Source organism: Perca fluviatilis, chromosome 5 (assembly GCF_010015445.1).
Source record: "Perca fluviatilis chromosome 5, GENO_Pfluv_1.0, whole genome shotgun sequence".
NCBI lineage: Eukaryota > Metazoa > Chordata > Actinopteri > Perciformes > Percidae > Perca > Perca fluviatilis.
The window spans coordinates 12,452,004-12,468,658 of NC_053116.1; the positions used below are offsets into that span (position 1 = coordinate 12,452,004).

The 16,655-nt window shown below is 40.3% G+C and overlaps 1 protein-coding gene across 1 annotated transcript; it reads right to left on the reverse strand.

The window, feature by feature from the left end:
- Positions 1 to 483: 483 nt before the first annotated feature.
- On the reverse strand, positions 484 to 16,000 carry sypb (synaptophysin b). Its single transcript, XM_039802011.1, has 7 exons — positions 15,849 to 16,000; positions 14,330 to 14,395; positions 8,142 to 8,266; positions 6,843 to 7,041; positions 6,539 to 6,730; positions 6,124 to 6,436; positions 484 to 2,568 (listed from the first exon to the last, which is right to left on the reverse strand). The coding sequence occupies exons 1-6, from the start codon at positions 15,864 to 15,866 to the stop codon at positions 6,155 to 6,157; spliced, it is 882 nt and encodes a 293-aa protein (XP_039657945.1). The 5' UTR covers positions 15,867 to 16,000; the 3' UTR covers positions 484 to 2,568; positions 6,124 to 6,154.
- Between the last annotated feature and the right edge of the window lie 655 nt (positions 16,001 to 16,655).

Below are 16,655 nucleotides of genomic sequence, written 5' to 3' on the forward strand. Positions count from 1 at the left end.
TATCTATATGGACGTCTTGAAGTCTTGAAAAGTGCGAAATAAATTCTCAAATTTAGCAAAATGAGGGGAGGTGACTGAGGAAACCTCTTCAGTTAATAACCTCCCCAACCACCAGATAGTGCCATGCAGAGTCCTCACCAAAACCCCAGATTGGTCAAACTAACCTGCATCCTGGCCCACAGCCTGCCTGAAATGGTGTTTAAATGTTGGCTGTAGTCAGAAATATAGGCCAGCTACAGAAATATCTGAACACCATTTGTATTTTTCTATGACACTGGGTTACTATCACTACTATTAATATGTCTAGCTTGTTCCGAGGCTTTACTTACCCCTTTCGCTAGGTTTTGAACACAATTTATTGTAGAAACATAAGTGTTTACTTCTGCTACAACTTATTCATGAGACGGATTATTAACACTTTGAAACATACTTTTAGTAAACAAACAGGCAGTCAGCCTATGAACAGAAGTACACATTTTAACCTTCAACAGAATAATTTCAAGTTTATTTCATTTTTGTTTCACATGATCCCATATAATAAGAATACAGCAGAATTCTGGAGAGTCTTATATTTTTTTTTCTCTGACTTATCATTATCATAAATACTAATATGAATACATCATACACAATAAACACAGCACTATCCAAGGGCGTAGAGAGAGTATCACAAGACATCATTCACCACTAACGACAGAGTATATTTCATTTCAGCATATTTATAAGAGCTACAGTGAAAGAGAGAGAAAGACAGAGAGAGAGAGAAGAAAAAACATGTGGGGAGGACTAGAGGAAGAGAGAAAGCCAGGTGCTTCTACACCGCCTGAATCAAATAAACCTGATAAAAAAATTTAAAAAAAGAGTGAATCCAAGGCTGTGCAATGGATCGATATATACGGGAGATGGACAACAATTCATCCCGATGAGGACTGTGGAAGCAAAACTACCAATCAAGACACATCTCTAACCATTTGGCAAACACGATCTTGTATATCCAAACAGAGGATTGGCAGTAGGATAGGTATTTATATCTGGATAAAGTAACTATTGCAGCACTTAACTTTGGGCTTTGAGTAGAATATAGCAGAGCTGCTGTATGTGCTGTGCCGTAAACACTATGATGGATCAAACATAGCACAGTATTACTGTGTAGTCTAACCTTCCTGCAGCTTTAAGCCTCAGCCTCTCAAATATGTGTAGGGATGCTTTAGGTTATAAGGATGCGTGCAGTAAATTCACCTTTAGAAACAGAAGGGATAAAGAAGGAAATTGAGGATGCAGGAGAAGTATATATGGAGACATATTGTTCAGATCGCCTCATAATAATAATATGTGTTTAGTCCTTTAATATACTTTATTCTCATTTGCCTACAGTTAATGTTAACGTGAGTATGTACGTCACTGATTACAGTGTGATAGAATAGAAACACCAGTTAAAAAACTATATGACTCTGTCTTACAACTTTCCGGACCACATAACAGGTGATCAAAACAGGACGAGGATTCATTGACAACATTAGTTTGATCCCATTACATAAATCCAAACAATAAACAAACACACACGTCGCTAAATCTGTTGTTCACTGCCCCGATTCACAATTTTCATACTGATAGCACACTACAGCGGTTTCTGAAACAGCACAGCAAATATGAGATGCTACCATGCTCACTAATTTTCTTAACCTGATGCAATTTTTGATCTTATACGTCAGGATTTAAAATGTTGTGTGTATCAGAAGAGTTCATCCTCGCTTGATAGTGATATTTGATGGAAAAATATATATAAAAACATAACGTTGAAACAAAATACTAAAAACCTGCTAACCACATATTCACTGTTATTACTATAAATGACTCTGCTCACTTTATATATTGATAATTCTGTTTTTCTTTCAACATTTGCCATCATATTTTTAGCAGCCCCCCCTTTTATAAATCTCAAATTTAAAAAAGTAAAAAAAAATTTTTTATAGACTCTGAGATGAATAAATGAAAACATTATGGTATATGAATAATTTAAGGGGATTGAAGGGCAAAGGCTAAACTATGTGAGCTCCTAAACAGAACCAAAGTAAATGCAATTGAATAACTCTGTGCTCAACATTTGTTGTATAACAACTTTTATGGAGTGCACAATTATTCAACTGTGTACATATAATCATATATATCAGCATGTTGATATTTACACAGCACAGACAAATACATTCTCCCAAGTTAAATATTACTACAATTGTTTTTTTTCTCCATAAATGTAAGTCTTTTCCATTACAAGATTTCTCTTAAATGTTCGTCAACGAATGTTTTGGTATTTGTATTCAAGTTTTTCTCGTATAACCAAACAGACAATCCTCTGTTGTCTTCTACAGTTAAATACATCACGAGAATAAACATCATGTTACAGCAAAGACCCATTTCCCCTGTGGTGTCCCCCTCCCCATGACCCCACCAGTTCCTGCCCTCCATGGCTCCCTCCCTCCGCCTGTCAACTCACAGATACACAAACAGACAAACAGAGGAGTGTGGAAATGCAGGCAGTGGTCGAGAGCCACACTCCAAAATCACAATGTCACCCTGGGTAGAGTAAAAGAGGCCGAGAAGAGAGAGACAAAGGGAAGGAAAATGTTAAACACACAAATGGCATGTTGAATGTATAAACAAAGCTACGGCTCAACAAATATGGGACGTTACAAGCTGATAGAATGACACTTTTAAAATGCTATTCGAAGTTGCTCCTCTGATGATATTTAGTAACCATAGTCATGCCTGAAAAATGGCACTGTATGTTTTCATATGTAATATGCTGTTAGGTAATATACAGTACAGGCCAAAAGTTTGGACACACCTTCTCATTCAATGTGTTTCAATGTATTTTCATGACTATTTACATTGTAGATTCTCACTGAAGGCATCAAAACTATGAATGAACACATATGGAATTATGTACTTAACAAAAAAGTGTGAAATAACTGAAAACATGTCTTATATTTTAGATTCCTCAAAGTAGCCACCCTTTGCTTTTTTGATAACTCTGCAAACCCTTGGTGTTCTCTCAATGAGCTTCATGAGGTAGTCACCTGAAATGGTTTTACCTTCACAGGTGTGCTTTGTCAGGGTTAATTAGTGGAATTTTTTCCCCTTATTAATAAAAAAGCAAAGGGTGGCTACCTTGAAAAATCTAAAATATAAGACATGTTTTCAGTTATTTCACACTTTTTTTGTTAAGTACATAATTTCATATGTGTTCATTCATAGTTTTGATGCCTTCAGTGAGAATCTACAATGTAAATAGTCATAAAAATAAAAAGGAAATGCATTGAATGAGAAGGTGTGTCCAAACTTTTGGCCTGTACTGTATGTCAATGTTATGTGTATACAGAGTATAGTGTATATTTTTGACTGCTGTCTTTGTTTTGCTGCAACAACCAAATTCCCCTCTTATCTTATCTTATCTTATCCTATCTTATCTCATATATGTGTAAATACCCAAAGTGGTGGCAAAAGTTATCAAAGAAAGAACACAAACGGATATTTAAAGACCCTGAAAAATTGGTTTTACATTTATTTATTTCTCTAACATTAAATAGTGTTCACTAAATAAGCAACAATCAAAGTTTAGGTTCAGAAAAAAAACATCCTTAGTTATTTGAAGAGTTATATACTCAAAGATTCTGTGTGGGTGTGGTTCATTCATTGCTGGGAACAAACAACAAGTGTCATCACATTTTGGTGCATGGAACTACGTGACATCCCCTTTTTCCCATTGAGCACCTCCCACTTCAAACAAGATAGAAGAGCACAGAGAAAAACACAAGTACAGAAATCGCTGAAGTGAAAAAAAAAAATTTGTTCAAATTTGTGTTTGAGTTCATGTAGAATCCCATCAGTAAAATGCTGATTGAGAGAATAGGTTTCCAGGGCCATTAAGATACAACTGAAACAACAGCTAAGAAGAAGTCATAAAAGAGGACCAGATCTAGCTTATGGCGAAAGGCTCTGGCTGGACATTTCAAAATCTTTGAGGACTAAGTGCAGTTTTAGCTGATCAGGCAGAGTACTCCACAGCCTCAAAGCACTTCCCCAAAAAGCTCTTTCACCCATTAGTTTTAAGATTGTTACAGGGTTACTGGGAGTAGAGAGGACCTCAAAGGGCCATAGACTGCTTTGCACCACCTCATCATGCAACAGTGTTATGCTCCTTTCACATTTTCTACTGAAAATAAACATATGTTGTGTCAATAAATATTTTTCTGGAGAGGAAAGTCATTATTTGCTCAACTTGTCAGGAAAATGTAAAAATGGGTTGTTTTTAAAGGTTAGGTATTTTTTCCAGGCATATATTAAAACAACACTAAATGTTCATATGTAGATTTATTGAGTTATCAGTCACTGTGATTGTTCATCCTGGCCATTAAAGGAACACTCCGACTTACTGGGACTTTAGCTTATTCACCGTATCCCCCAGAGTTAGATAAGTCCATACATACCCTTCTCATCTCCGTGCGTGTCGTAATTCTGTCTGACACACCCACCGCTAGCCTAGCTTAGCACAGATGCTGGAGGTAACCGGCTCCATCTAGCCTACTGCTCCCAATAAGTGACAAAATAACACCAACATGTTCCTATTTACATGTTGTGATTTGTATAGTCACAGCGTGTACAAATAACAAGGTCACATGAGACACAGCCGTCTTCTAACCGTATACATACTGGGAACTATATTCTCAAAAGGCGAAGTACTGTTACTTGGGCGGAGTGATTATTACTCCAACTCTGAGTGAACTCCAGGCGAACTCTCTGCTCCTCACCATGGGGCTTCTCAGATGCTGCAAGCAAATCACTCCGCCCAAGTAGCAGAAGTATTCAAGGAAAAAAGGGGGAGTTCTCTGCGCTTCTGCAGACCACAACAATCCGGTGCAACCAAGGCGGGACACAACAGAATAAATAGCAAAAAAATTGCCGGTGCAACACGGATGTCTTCTACTTGATGATTTTATTTCTGAAGGTGCATAACAATGACGAACGTTTCGGCATTACAAGCAGGCTAATCATGGCTCCCCTGCATCACTGAGGTTCTGGGGAATTGAGAAAATCACACCCCCACCCAGGGGTGGTGATATTATCAATAAACTCCTATGCAGGGAAGCCTTTTGGATACATACACTTGGCTCTTTAGAACCTCTAGGCTTAAATGAAGAATTAAATTTGACTTGCTTTCTCTAATGACTAAGTGTGTTATAGTATAGTATTTAGATAAATATACGTTTAGTCCCCATTGCCCTGTGAACATCTTTGTATAAAAACTTTTAAAATTTTTACATTTGTATACATTTTTTACATTTGTATATTTTTGTTTGTATATATTCATCTTTGGTTTGGTTATGGGCATTTGCCCTTTAACGACTGATTACTGAGTGTAACTCCTTGGTTGAGATGGGTGTAACTTTAGATTGTCACTGCCCCTTTTGAGCACAATCACACCTGTTGATGATCCTTATTAAGGGGTCCATTGCCCATTTTCTCCAAGGACTCTGATGAAGATGTAACTATGCATCGAAACGTTAGTCAGAAGTAGCAGTGCTTCGCCTTTCTGAGAATATAGTTCCCAGTTTGTATACGGTTAGAAGATGGCTGTGTCTCATGTGACCTTGTTATTTGTACACGCTGTGACTACATGCCTTTGGTGCGGGAGACCTGGGTTCGATTCCCACTGCGATACATCAACTAACGTGTCCCTGAGCAAGACGCTTAACCCCTAGTTGCTCCAGAGGCGGGCAACCTCTGACATATATAGCAATTGTAAGTCGCTTTGGATAAAAGCGTCAGCTAAATGACATGTAATGTAATGTAACTATACAAATCACAACATGTAAATAGGAAAATGTTGGCATTATTTTGGGAGCAGTAGGCTAGATGGAGCCGGTTACCTCCAGGATCTGTGCTAAGCTAGGCTAGCGGTGGGTGCGTCAGACAGAGTTACGACACGCACGGAGATGAGAAGGGTATGTATGGACTTATCTAACTCTGGGGGATACGGTGAATAAGCTAAAATCCCAAAGTCATAAATACAGCCACACACAATGAACCTATTATAACCAGTTACTATGTTTCACATATGTTTACACTCACCATCCTGCAGCTGTGGTTTGACTGGACAGGCTCACATTTGATTAGAGTAGGAGGTGGGCTGCTGCTCATAGCCCTGACTGTATCCTCCTTCCTCAGTGTAGCCTCCCTGCTGGCCGTATTCAGGCTGGTACCCTCCCTGGGAGCCGGCGTAGGGGTCCTGCTGGGCATAGCCTCCCTGGTCAAAGGATTCAGGGGCGGGCTGCTTTTCTTGTGATGGGACGTATGTTCCAGAGAAGGCAGCCATCCAGCCGGTCTCCTTGAACACAAACCACAGGTTTCCTATCCACAGGATCAGGTTGATGAAACCAAAAGCCTGTGGAGCAGAGAGGTGTTTGGAGAAATGAGTTTAGATATTTGCTGTTTCTGTTCTCATATCAACTCTTCATCATCTCAGTGTGAAGCATCAGGGGCCTACCACAGAAGTGTTGAGGCCGGAGACCTTGGGGTCGTAGACTTCACGGCAGCGATTCTCTTGTTCGTCACAGGCTTCGATGAAAGTGATGACCTTCTCTGGATCGGTGGCTGTTTTCACATCAGACAGGCCTTTAGCCCAAGCACATGAGGACACCAGCCACATGAAGGCAAATACCGCTGACACAACAAAGTCCTGGGGAGCAGCAAGACAACATGATCACTTTTACTACAAACAGCATCAACTAAATATTAATTGTAACACAACATGGTCTTGTATCATATGTATAAGGCGTACACAAACTCACAATCTTGCACCCCTTGGCGTTTTCACGGTACTTCTCCAGTAAGAAACAGTATACAGAGAGGGCTGCCATAGAGTAGAGGAAGGTAAAGACACCGATGGTGACAAAGAACTCAGCTGAGGAGGAGTAGTCCCCGACCAGGAATACACGCTCAGGCTTCCCTCCCTTACAGGTGGGGGCATCAAAGTAAACCTGATGGAGCCTGAGAACAGCAACACAAAGATGAAGAGAGAAATGAGAAAGTGCAAGAAGAGCTAAGAAAAAAAAGGTAAATGGTGATTGAGTTCTCATATGTGAGACACCTTGTGATATCACTGATCAGTGTCTGAGATTTTTTGTATACTTTTCATTGATTATATACAGTAAGTTTGTGTAAAAATGATTAATGCAATCCATACCAAAATACTGCTGAAGACAGTATTTTAAAAAGGGGTAGTTTAAAATTGTGGGAATCACACTTATTGGCTTTCTTTCCAAGAGTTAGATAAGAAGCTATCACTCTGATGTCTGTAAATTAGAAGTGAAGCTACAGTCAGGGGACAGTCAGCGGAGCTTAGCTTAGCACAAAGACTGGAAACAGGGGAAACAGCTAGCCTGGCTCTGTCCAAAAGTAACAAAATCCATCTACTAGCACGTCTAAAGCTTACTAATTAAGACCTTATATTTATTAAATTTGTATAAAAACGTCACAGGGCCCAAAATATTGACCAGCACATTACCCCCGTAAATCAGCAACTTGTCTTTTTTACTCTTTGGTAGAGTTTTTTAAAACTTTTGAGCAGTCAGGCGAACTGTTCTCCCGTTTCCAGCCTTTATGCTAAGCTAATCACATGCCTGCTGTAGTTTCATATTTAGCAGGTAGATATTAGAGTGGTATCGATCTTCTCATAAACTAACTAAGCTATTGTATAAATTAGGAAAAAAGGCCTTTATATATTTGCTAATTCCTTGCAAAGGTGAAACTAATTTATTTATATTTTTTTGATATAAAATATAATATACATTTTAATACGTTTACCGTGTACATTTATAACAAATGCCACCGAGCACAAGCAGGACAAATCACTTTTATCTTTATGTCCTAAAATTGTAGGAATAAATAAAATCCTAAAAAGCTCATTTTAAAATTAGATCTTGCTATGACATATTAACTGGCATCACCATCTACAAGATGAGTTTGCTCCTAAGTAATTTATTTTGATACTTGTGCTTAATGTGCATTTAGAGTTTGTAAAGAGCCTACAGTTGAATTTATTTCCTATTTCTACTACAGTGGTGACAGTAACTCTGAATGAGACGTACCTGAACGGATATTCAAATTCTACTTCTATGCCTAGGTCACTCTCCGACCGGTTTTTACACTCCACGCTCATCTTCAACATGCCAGAGTAACTGCCACATGTCGAGAAGGCGAAGATTGCAAAGATCTGCGGGAGAAAAGAGGAAAGAAAAGACACAGGGACAATTTGTCAAGACCTTTTACATCTCACTGACAAACAGAGAATACACAAAAGGGACTATCTTAAATCCCACATTCCTCCATGACTGATCACATACTTTATTCACCAGTACTCCAGTTTAGTTTGGATAATATAACCATGTAAACAAAGAGCTCCAGTGTAAAACAGGTGACAGCTCCATTAACACTGAAAGTTGCAGACTGCTGCTGTCACCACCTGCAATGTCTCAAGCAGACTGATGCTCAACCAATCATAGCGAGTTGTTGAAAAATGCACACAGAGTGCAAATCAACACAGCGCTATCACCATGTTACACAGCCAGGGCTGCACCCGTTGCTATGGTTACCATTTCAATTGGTTTTCTATAGATGTTTTACAGTTTTTTTGTTTGTCTTTTGTGGTACAGCAGTGACTGTGCATTCGTTCAGGGTCTGTTACTTCGGGAGCACACAGCTCAGTCTTGTTCTTCATCTCCCTCACTCCATCACCATGCTGTACACGGCACAAACGGACATGCGTGGAGATAAACTCTCACACACAGCAGATTAGACAAGTCAGACTATTTTTACCACACCCGCCCACCCAGAGCTGATTGGGTGGAAATCCAGCTATTAATCTGACTGAGGTGCTCTACCATCTGTCACCAAGTACTCAACGACAAGCTACTGTTAAGCCAGTCACAACACACGTACACACGCAGAAAGCTACATCCAGACACGTGAGCTCGTACACACACACACACACACACACACACACACACACACACACACACACACACACACACACACACACACACACACACACACACACACACACACACACACACACACACACACACACACACACACACACACAGAGTTTTAGCTAATGGGAGTCAGAGGCTTGTTTGTTGGATTATCACACCGGCTGCCTTAAGCGAGTCTCATTGTGTTCGCTTTACTCATCCTCCTCTGCTGCTGCAGGGTTTTCTGTTTTCATTTTCTAGTGTTCTCTCCCAAGATCTCAAACACCTTCCCTCCCCCGTTGTTGGCAGACGGCTAATTAACAGGTTTTAATAACCAATGCAAATGACTGTAGATGTGATGAACTTGGCAGTATTTTAGAGTGTGAGAGAGAGGGGAGACAAAAAAAAATATTGTGCCATCTGGACTCGAGCCTTTGCGTTAAAATCCAAACTAAAACACAGAGACTTGATATATTATGATAACAATGTTACTTTGATATGGACTGGCTGATTTGAGTGTCCATTCACATATTATTCTCGATGTCAGGTTCGGGACAGTCTGTTAGAAAGACATGCAAAAATTAGTTGTGTTTTACGTAGTACTTTCCCTTTAAACCCCAAAACAGAATAATACGGTAGTATGTAATGCTGCAGCAGTTTTAATAAACTAATTTAATCAATACCTACAAAGACAAATTTCCACTGAGGTGGACAATAAAGTCTAATCAATCAATTAATCAATGTGCAGTGTATCACAACGTATTCACAAAGTTTGCATTGTGGTACATTTTATCCTAAATATATATCAAGTCATCCATCTTATTCTGTTTAGTACAACTACCTTATGGCACTGCTTTTGTTTTAGAGCTCCCTGTGCATATTATTCTTTCATTATATCTCTGAGTTAGGTAGAGGTTAAGATTTCATGAGAGGGATCAATAACATATAATACAATGTTATAAATAAAAATACAGTAAATAATATCAACAACATCTTGTGGCCCAGCTGTCTTCTTCTTCTTGAGACTTTTTGGAGAAACACTAACGACGGCTGGATTCTCTAGTGAAGAGATAATCTTATTAATAATAATAATAATAATAATAACAGGCCACACTGCTGCTTCAGCTGACTCATCCTGTGAGTCCACGGATTTGGATCACACTGACATGAGTAATAATAATCAGTCAATGATATTTGCCATCTTGGTTTAGCAAGTTAGCATGCTAATTAGCACGAAACACTGAGGCTGATGGATATGACCTTAGTATTTGATCATAAACCAAAGTATTGGACCATTTTAATTTTTGAATTGATGATGGCGCTAGATAAAGAAAGTTAAGGGATCACCAAAAGCTGTTAGAATTCGTCCTGAGGGAGACATGAACGAAGACATCGGCATCCCTAAAAACCAGTCGTAAGGAAAATGGATCTAAATGGGAGGCGCCAAACCACAATTAAGAGTTGTACTTTTATGGTGATAGATGAGTGCAAGGAGGAGTGATGGGGGAGGAAGATGAGGGCCAGCCAGACTGAGAAAAGAAATGGTGGCACACTGAGTGTTAGGTGCCATGGTAACATTATTGGCAGCATCACACAGCGAGGAGGCAGAGGCTGGTTTCTAACCCTCCCGGTATGCTGGATGGTTGTCAGCTCTTCTGTGCTGAGAAGATAAACAATCTCACACACTCAGTCACAAACAATCGGTCTGCTACACTGTCTGTCTCTGTAAAAACCGATCCACTGATCAATAAAAGCACCAACTGGAGAGCTGGATTAATATCTGAAAAATAGCCTACAAAAATCCTTTAAAGATACATTGGACGATATTTTTTTGTTGTTTATTTTTACATAAACATATAACATTAACATTTTTGTATATAGATTTTTGAAAGACTTTTTTGGATCCTTATTCTACTCATAATAGTTATTATTTTCTGTATTGCAAATTCTTGTTAGTTATCGGCCAACATTTATGCAAATACCGATATATCTGCAATAAGCTAATATCAGCTGATATACTGTATAGACCCGGACAATTTATCTTGCAAAAATATTAAATGATTTCCTGGTTCATATGCTAAAGCATTGACACACATTCTTGTAGGAGGGTTAGCAGCTCCTCACATGCCGACATATAGCCCGTAAGTACAAAAGCACAGAAATAAACACAAGCTGTGTGAGCCTTCACCAGAGGCCCTGGAGTAATAACCATAGAGAGTCACCAAGCGTCTGCACAGTAAGAGCCCCTGAGCTATACAACAAAATCAACAGCCTTTATTACACATTAGGGATTACCGCAAAGTGAATAAGGCTTTTACTTCATGTTCTCACAAACAGCCTTTGTATGAGTCAGAAATTTGTATGCAGATTAAATTTAACAGTGCCACTCTGTAGCGGTGTACTCTGTGGTTAAGCTCCACATCAGCCTTTTTTGGGCGCCCAACATCTTCCAACATCCATCAAATCAAGGCTTTGTCAGCACTATTCCCCAGAGAGAGAGAGAGAGAGAGAGAGAGAGAGAGAGAGAGAGAGAGAGAGAGTTGGGTGGGGCGGGGAGGTGGGCAGAGCTACATGAGTCACACATTGAACGTTGTTTAAATCTCACACATTTTTTTCATCGAACGTTCCCGAGATCTTTACAAATCAAAATCACACACCTTTAACCCACATCCTCGACTGGTCTCAACTGATCCAATCCCTTTACTCTCATCCCTCTAATTAAAATATATGAATATGAACACTGCTGACCAATGCAAAAAAAAGCCTTTCGCCACATACTGACCGCAACCAAAATCCAAAAAAGGTTTGATTCGACTATACAGAAGCATCTTTTTCATTGCTGCCTGTTTCCACGGAAAGAGGGGGAGGCCCCTCTCCCCCCTCCTAAAAAACACTGTGTTGCTGGTTGTGTATGCCCATATTAATCCAGAAAGAGCACCAGCTCCAGCAGCTCCTCCTCTAGTGTGACGCTGAGGCACGCAAGCCTTTCTGACAGATGATTCATGGACCCTGGCCTCTTGAGCAGGGCTCCTGATTGGTGCTTGGCTTGCTGGAGGCAGTGATGAGGTGCTGGCACACTCACACAGCTCCAGGGAAGGACTATAGAGTCATGCAGTACACTCATGCCTCTGACTGTTCTCTAGCATATATCTGCAGAGCCCATCACAGTGTGGGACTCTTTTTGTGTGTGTGTGTGTGTGTGTGTGCTCTCATACTGAGGAGCAGGGGTGTAGCTAACAATTAAGGGACCCGTGTGAAGGAAGGGCATCCCCTCCTCAATTGACTTCTCATCTACCCTCCCAAAATGTATTCATAATTACATAGCACGTATTTAATGAGGAACATAGAACTAATTCAAATGATTAGGGTTGCAACTTACATTTATTTAATCTGCCAATTATCTGCTTGATTAATCAATTCATCGTTTTGTTTATAAAATGTCAGAAATTTGCGAAAAGAAAGTCCAAAGTGACCTCCTCATATAGCGTGTTTTGTTAGAGCTTCAAAAAACCCAAAGATATTCAGTGCACTATCATATATGACAACGGAAAGCATCAGATCCTCACATTTGAGGAGCCAGACCAAGAACAACGTGGACATTTGTGCTCGGAAAATGACAACAATTATGAATTGATTATCAAAATAGTTGCAGCTGTAGAAATGACTTTGCTCACTACGTTGATAATTTATACTTGCAGCTATAACAGGAACCACAAACCCGAACAAGTTCATAGCATCATGTCTGGGTTTTACATAACATCACATAAGAAAAGAAAAGACACAAGAATCCCTCCCTTTGCTGCGGGGCCTGTGTGGGTAATTAGTACCACTATTCCCACCACTGTGGTGCTCCAGCTGTACAGACAAAAAAAAAACTACACCAGTAGTAGCCTTGCAGCCTCTTCAGTATGAGCCTGCTCTATTATATGAGGATATCTGTGACATCCTTCGTGTCTAATCTTCTAGAAATGTCTCTAACGGCTCTTGGATCGATCAACATGAATGTAACTAGAGCTGCAACTATAATTATTTTCATTATCCGTTAATCTGCTGATTATTTTCCCATTTAATGGATGGATCCTTTGGGCTACAATATGTCAAAGAATAGTGAAAGAAATGCCCATCACAATTTAGAAAAGTAAAGTTGATGGCTTCATATTGGTTGTGTGCGACCAACAGACCAAAACACCAAAGATGATCATTTTAGGAACATTTAAGACAAAAGAACAGCAGTAAATCCTCACATTGGAGAAGCTGGACCCAGGGTGTTTGGCATTTTTGCTTGAAATATAAAGATGAGTCGATTAGTACAATAGTTGGTAATTGATTTATCACCTAATTGTTTCAACCTTAAATGGAACTAGATTAATTTATCAGTGAAAATTTTGGAATTATTTGTCAGATTATAAAACAAGCTACAATGTGCATCCTCCAAATAAATATCTTTCAGATGCAGACATGTTTCCAATTGGAGCTAAATTAAATCTATTTAAGCTATACCGTCTTTATACTTAAACTAATAAATGAGTAGTTCTGGCTCCATCATGTGGTGGAGGAGACTGATCCCATGAAATAGAAGTAATGAAGTGCTCTAGTATGCAGAGGTCATGTCCTCCGAGAAGGATTTGACAAATTGTCGTCATATTCCTCAGTGGACTGACATTGTGTTACTACAATAATGATGTAACACACCCAGCTGGTGCCTCCTGCTCAGGCCTGCTGCTGGGGCAGTATACCACAGACTCCTCTATATTAAGCTCATCATTTGAATACATTCAAGAGAGTAAACATTATAAGACATTATAGCAGAGTTAATGTAATGTTTCTAGAGAAAAGACAAACATGTCTGATGTTAAACCCTTGTGAGAGAAGGTTCAACTGTGAACCTTTTTTCTTTTTTTCGAAGAGTGAAGAGTCCCATCCATTATTAAGCCCCATGCAGCTTTATGGCCTCTGTGTGACAGAAGGTCACAAATCTGTCAGTTAGGGACATGTCAGTGTTATTTATTGCAAATGATAAAAGCTCCAAGTGGTTTACCCATAATAATAGTCCCATCTGTGATTTTTTTGGAAAAAAGTCATGCAATAGAACCTATTTAAATGGGCTCGATGGTGTTTTTTGCCCCCAACTGCTCCTTCCAGGCAGCGCTGCGACCGCTGCCTTCAAGGCACCTAACCCTAACCTTAACCTTAACCTTAACCTTAACCTTAACCTTAACCTTAACCTTAACCCTAACCAGTGCCTCCCAACTGGAAGGCACCGTTGGGGGCAAAAAACACCGATAAACTTTAAATGGAGAACTTACCCACTGTAGAATTTTGATAAATCCCAACGGTTGTTTGAGTACCGTGAACTGCCCTTGGGCCACCAACTGCCAAAACACAAAGAATCATCAATTAGCAGAGCTTTAAAAAGAAAACATTTTCACATTGACTCTCGCTAATCAGCCTCTCTCAGCAGACCAGGCATGATGATGATGATGATGATGATGATGATGATGAGGATAATGAGGATGAGGATGATATGATGAAGCTGATTAAAAAAATGAACCCAATTACTGTACCTCAGTCTCATGTATAGCCCACAGACCTGGGCTACCTGGCACCTGCAGGTGTTTGTTATGTGGCAAATATCTGCCAACACTGTCACAGCTGGCATGTTTTGTGGGCCTTTGAGATGCTGTACAACTAGGCCCACAGTCATTTTAATCATTACACTATAATGTAGCCTATGTGTGTGTGTGTGTGTGTGTGTGTGTGTGTGTGTGGAGAGAGAGAGAGAGAGAGAGAGAGAGAGAGAGAGAGAGAGAGAGAGAGAGAGAGAGAGAGAGAGAGAGAGAGAGAGAGAGAGAGCTGCCAGCATTACAATTACACTTAAGCTGATTAACCGACTGTTTTCTCTGCTCTCTCGCTACACACTTCACAGCGGTCTTTTTTATAGTAGCCGACCGTAATTTGCGAGGAAATCTCGCGAAATCTGTGTAATTGACTAGGCAAAAAGGAGGAAGCATTTGTGCGCAGGTGAATGCGACACCGCAAAGAAGGCGGTGTGTCCCTGTTTGCATCAATAAATTGCTGCACTGGAAACAAGCAGCAGTGATGTTTTAGCTTTCTGTGTCAGGCTGAGGGGCTACTTTCATCCTCATTGTTTCTCTCAACATCCATATTAAATAGATGACGCATGTACTGACACAATTCATGTTGAGGGCAGGCTGACAGCCTGATTCTTTGTTCCTTTCTCAGGGGAGCCCTGTTGTCTTTGTCATGTAGAGCCCATCATCAGCTCTCTGAGAGATGAGCTGCTAGTGGCCATAGAGAGATGCAGGAGAGCGTCCTCCTCTGTGTCTGGGCCTACTGCGGCTATCCGAACACATCGAGGGCCGTGGAAATGAATCATGTTTGTTATCTTAGCAACAGCAGGCTAATTGAGATGCGAGCAGTCTAAATCAATTAGCCGAATCCCTGGAGATAAGAGGCTACATCCTCTGGTCCCGTTGCTAAATGTCATTGCTGCAGTAATCTCTGGACATTCTACACATTTTTTTGGGGACTGTCAGCCGGCCGCTCCATCATATCGACTGCAGCATCAGTGGTGGGAATTTGTCCACTTACATTGCGTTATGTCGTGCCTTTACACCGCTGCAAATCTTTTTAGATGAATGCATAAATAACAAATTCGACTCCAAGGTAATCAAAAGCACTGCATTAAAAACAGCTTCTCACTTTGAGCGCACGAAAAAGGAAAATGAGGCAAATTGAACGAACATCACCAACCGAACAAAACAACAATTAAATAGATAATTTCCCTCCCCCCAAAAGCCTTACCTGGTTTACAACATCCATCTTGGCCGCTTACTCGCTGATAAGAGGATCAGAGGGGCGGAGGGAGGGAGGCGTCTCATCCGGAACAGCCCAGGGGAGGAAGACGCCCAGGAGGAAGAGCTGGACTGCGTCACGAACTGGGCGAGGAGGTGTGAAGCGTCGTGACGTCATATACATCATTGGACGTGGAGTAAAGACGAGCCGAGACCTCTGTCCAATCGCAGCGCTGCTTTATTCTAAGGGTAGCGAGATTGCCCCGAGGCTTATAACGCAGAGAGGAGCGCATTGAGAGTGTGTAGAGCTTTAGCAGACAGAGGGAGCGATGTAAAGGGGAAATATAAAAGGTCAGTGAAGGCTCCAGAACCGCTGCTGGCCATTAACAGGCATTAACACATGTCAGATGATTGTATTTTTGGAAGAATGTCTTTTCCTATCTTGTAGACCTTGTAGGCAAACCTCATTCTGCACATCCCATGTTGGAGAAAGTTCAGGAAGAGTTCAGGATTTCTACATTCATGCAAACACTACAAAGATAAAAGGATGGATACAGTGTTTAATTCAGCAGTGAACAGCGGACACATTTGGGTTACTGTTTTGCATGCGTCTTTTTTATCTAAAAGGAGAAGTGAAACCCAGATGTTGTCCTTCTGCCGGCCCATTAATGGCTGATTATATAATTCACTCTTTTGTTCTTTTGCTGTGGTTTTCTACCTCCATTATAGCACTGGTGTGAGAGAAAAAACACCACAGAAGCAAAAAAGGACCTTTCAGCTGAAGTATGATGTTTGAAATGGTATGTTATTAATGCAC

Coding starts and splice junctions, on each gene's coding strand:
- sypb (XM_039802011.1), bottom strand. Junction 8,267..14,329: donor TTATCAAAATTCTACAGTGG/GTAAGTTCTCCA, acceptor TTTCTCCCGCAG/ATCTTTGCAATCTTCGCCTT. Junction 6,731..6,842: donor ACGCCAAGGGGTGCAAGATT/GTGAGTTTGTGT, acceptor GCTGCTCCCCAG/GACTTTGTTGTGTCAGCGGT.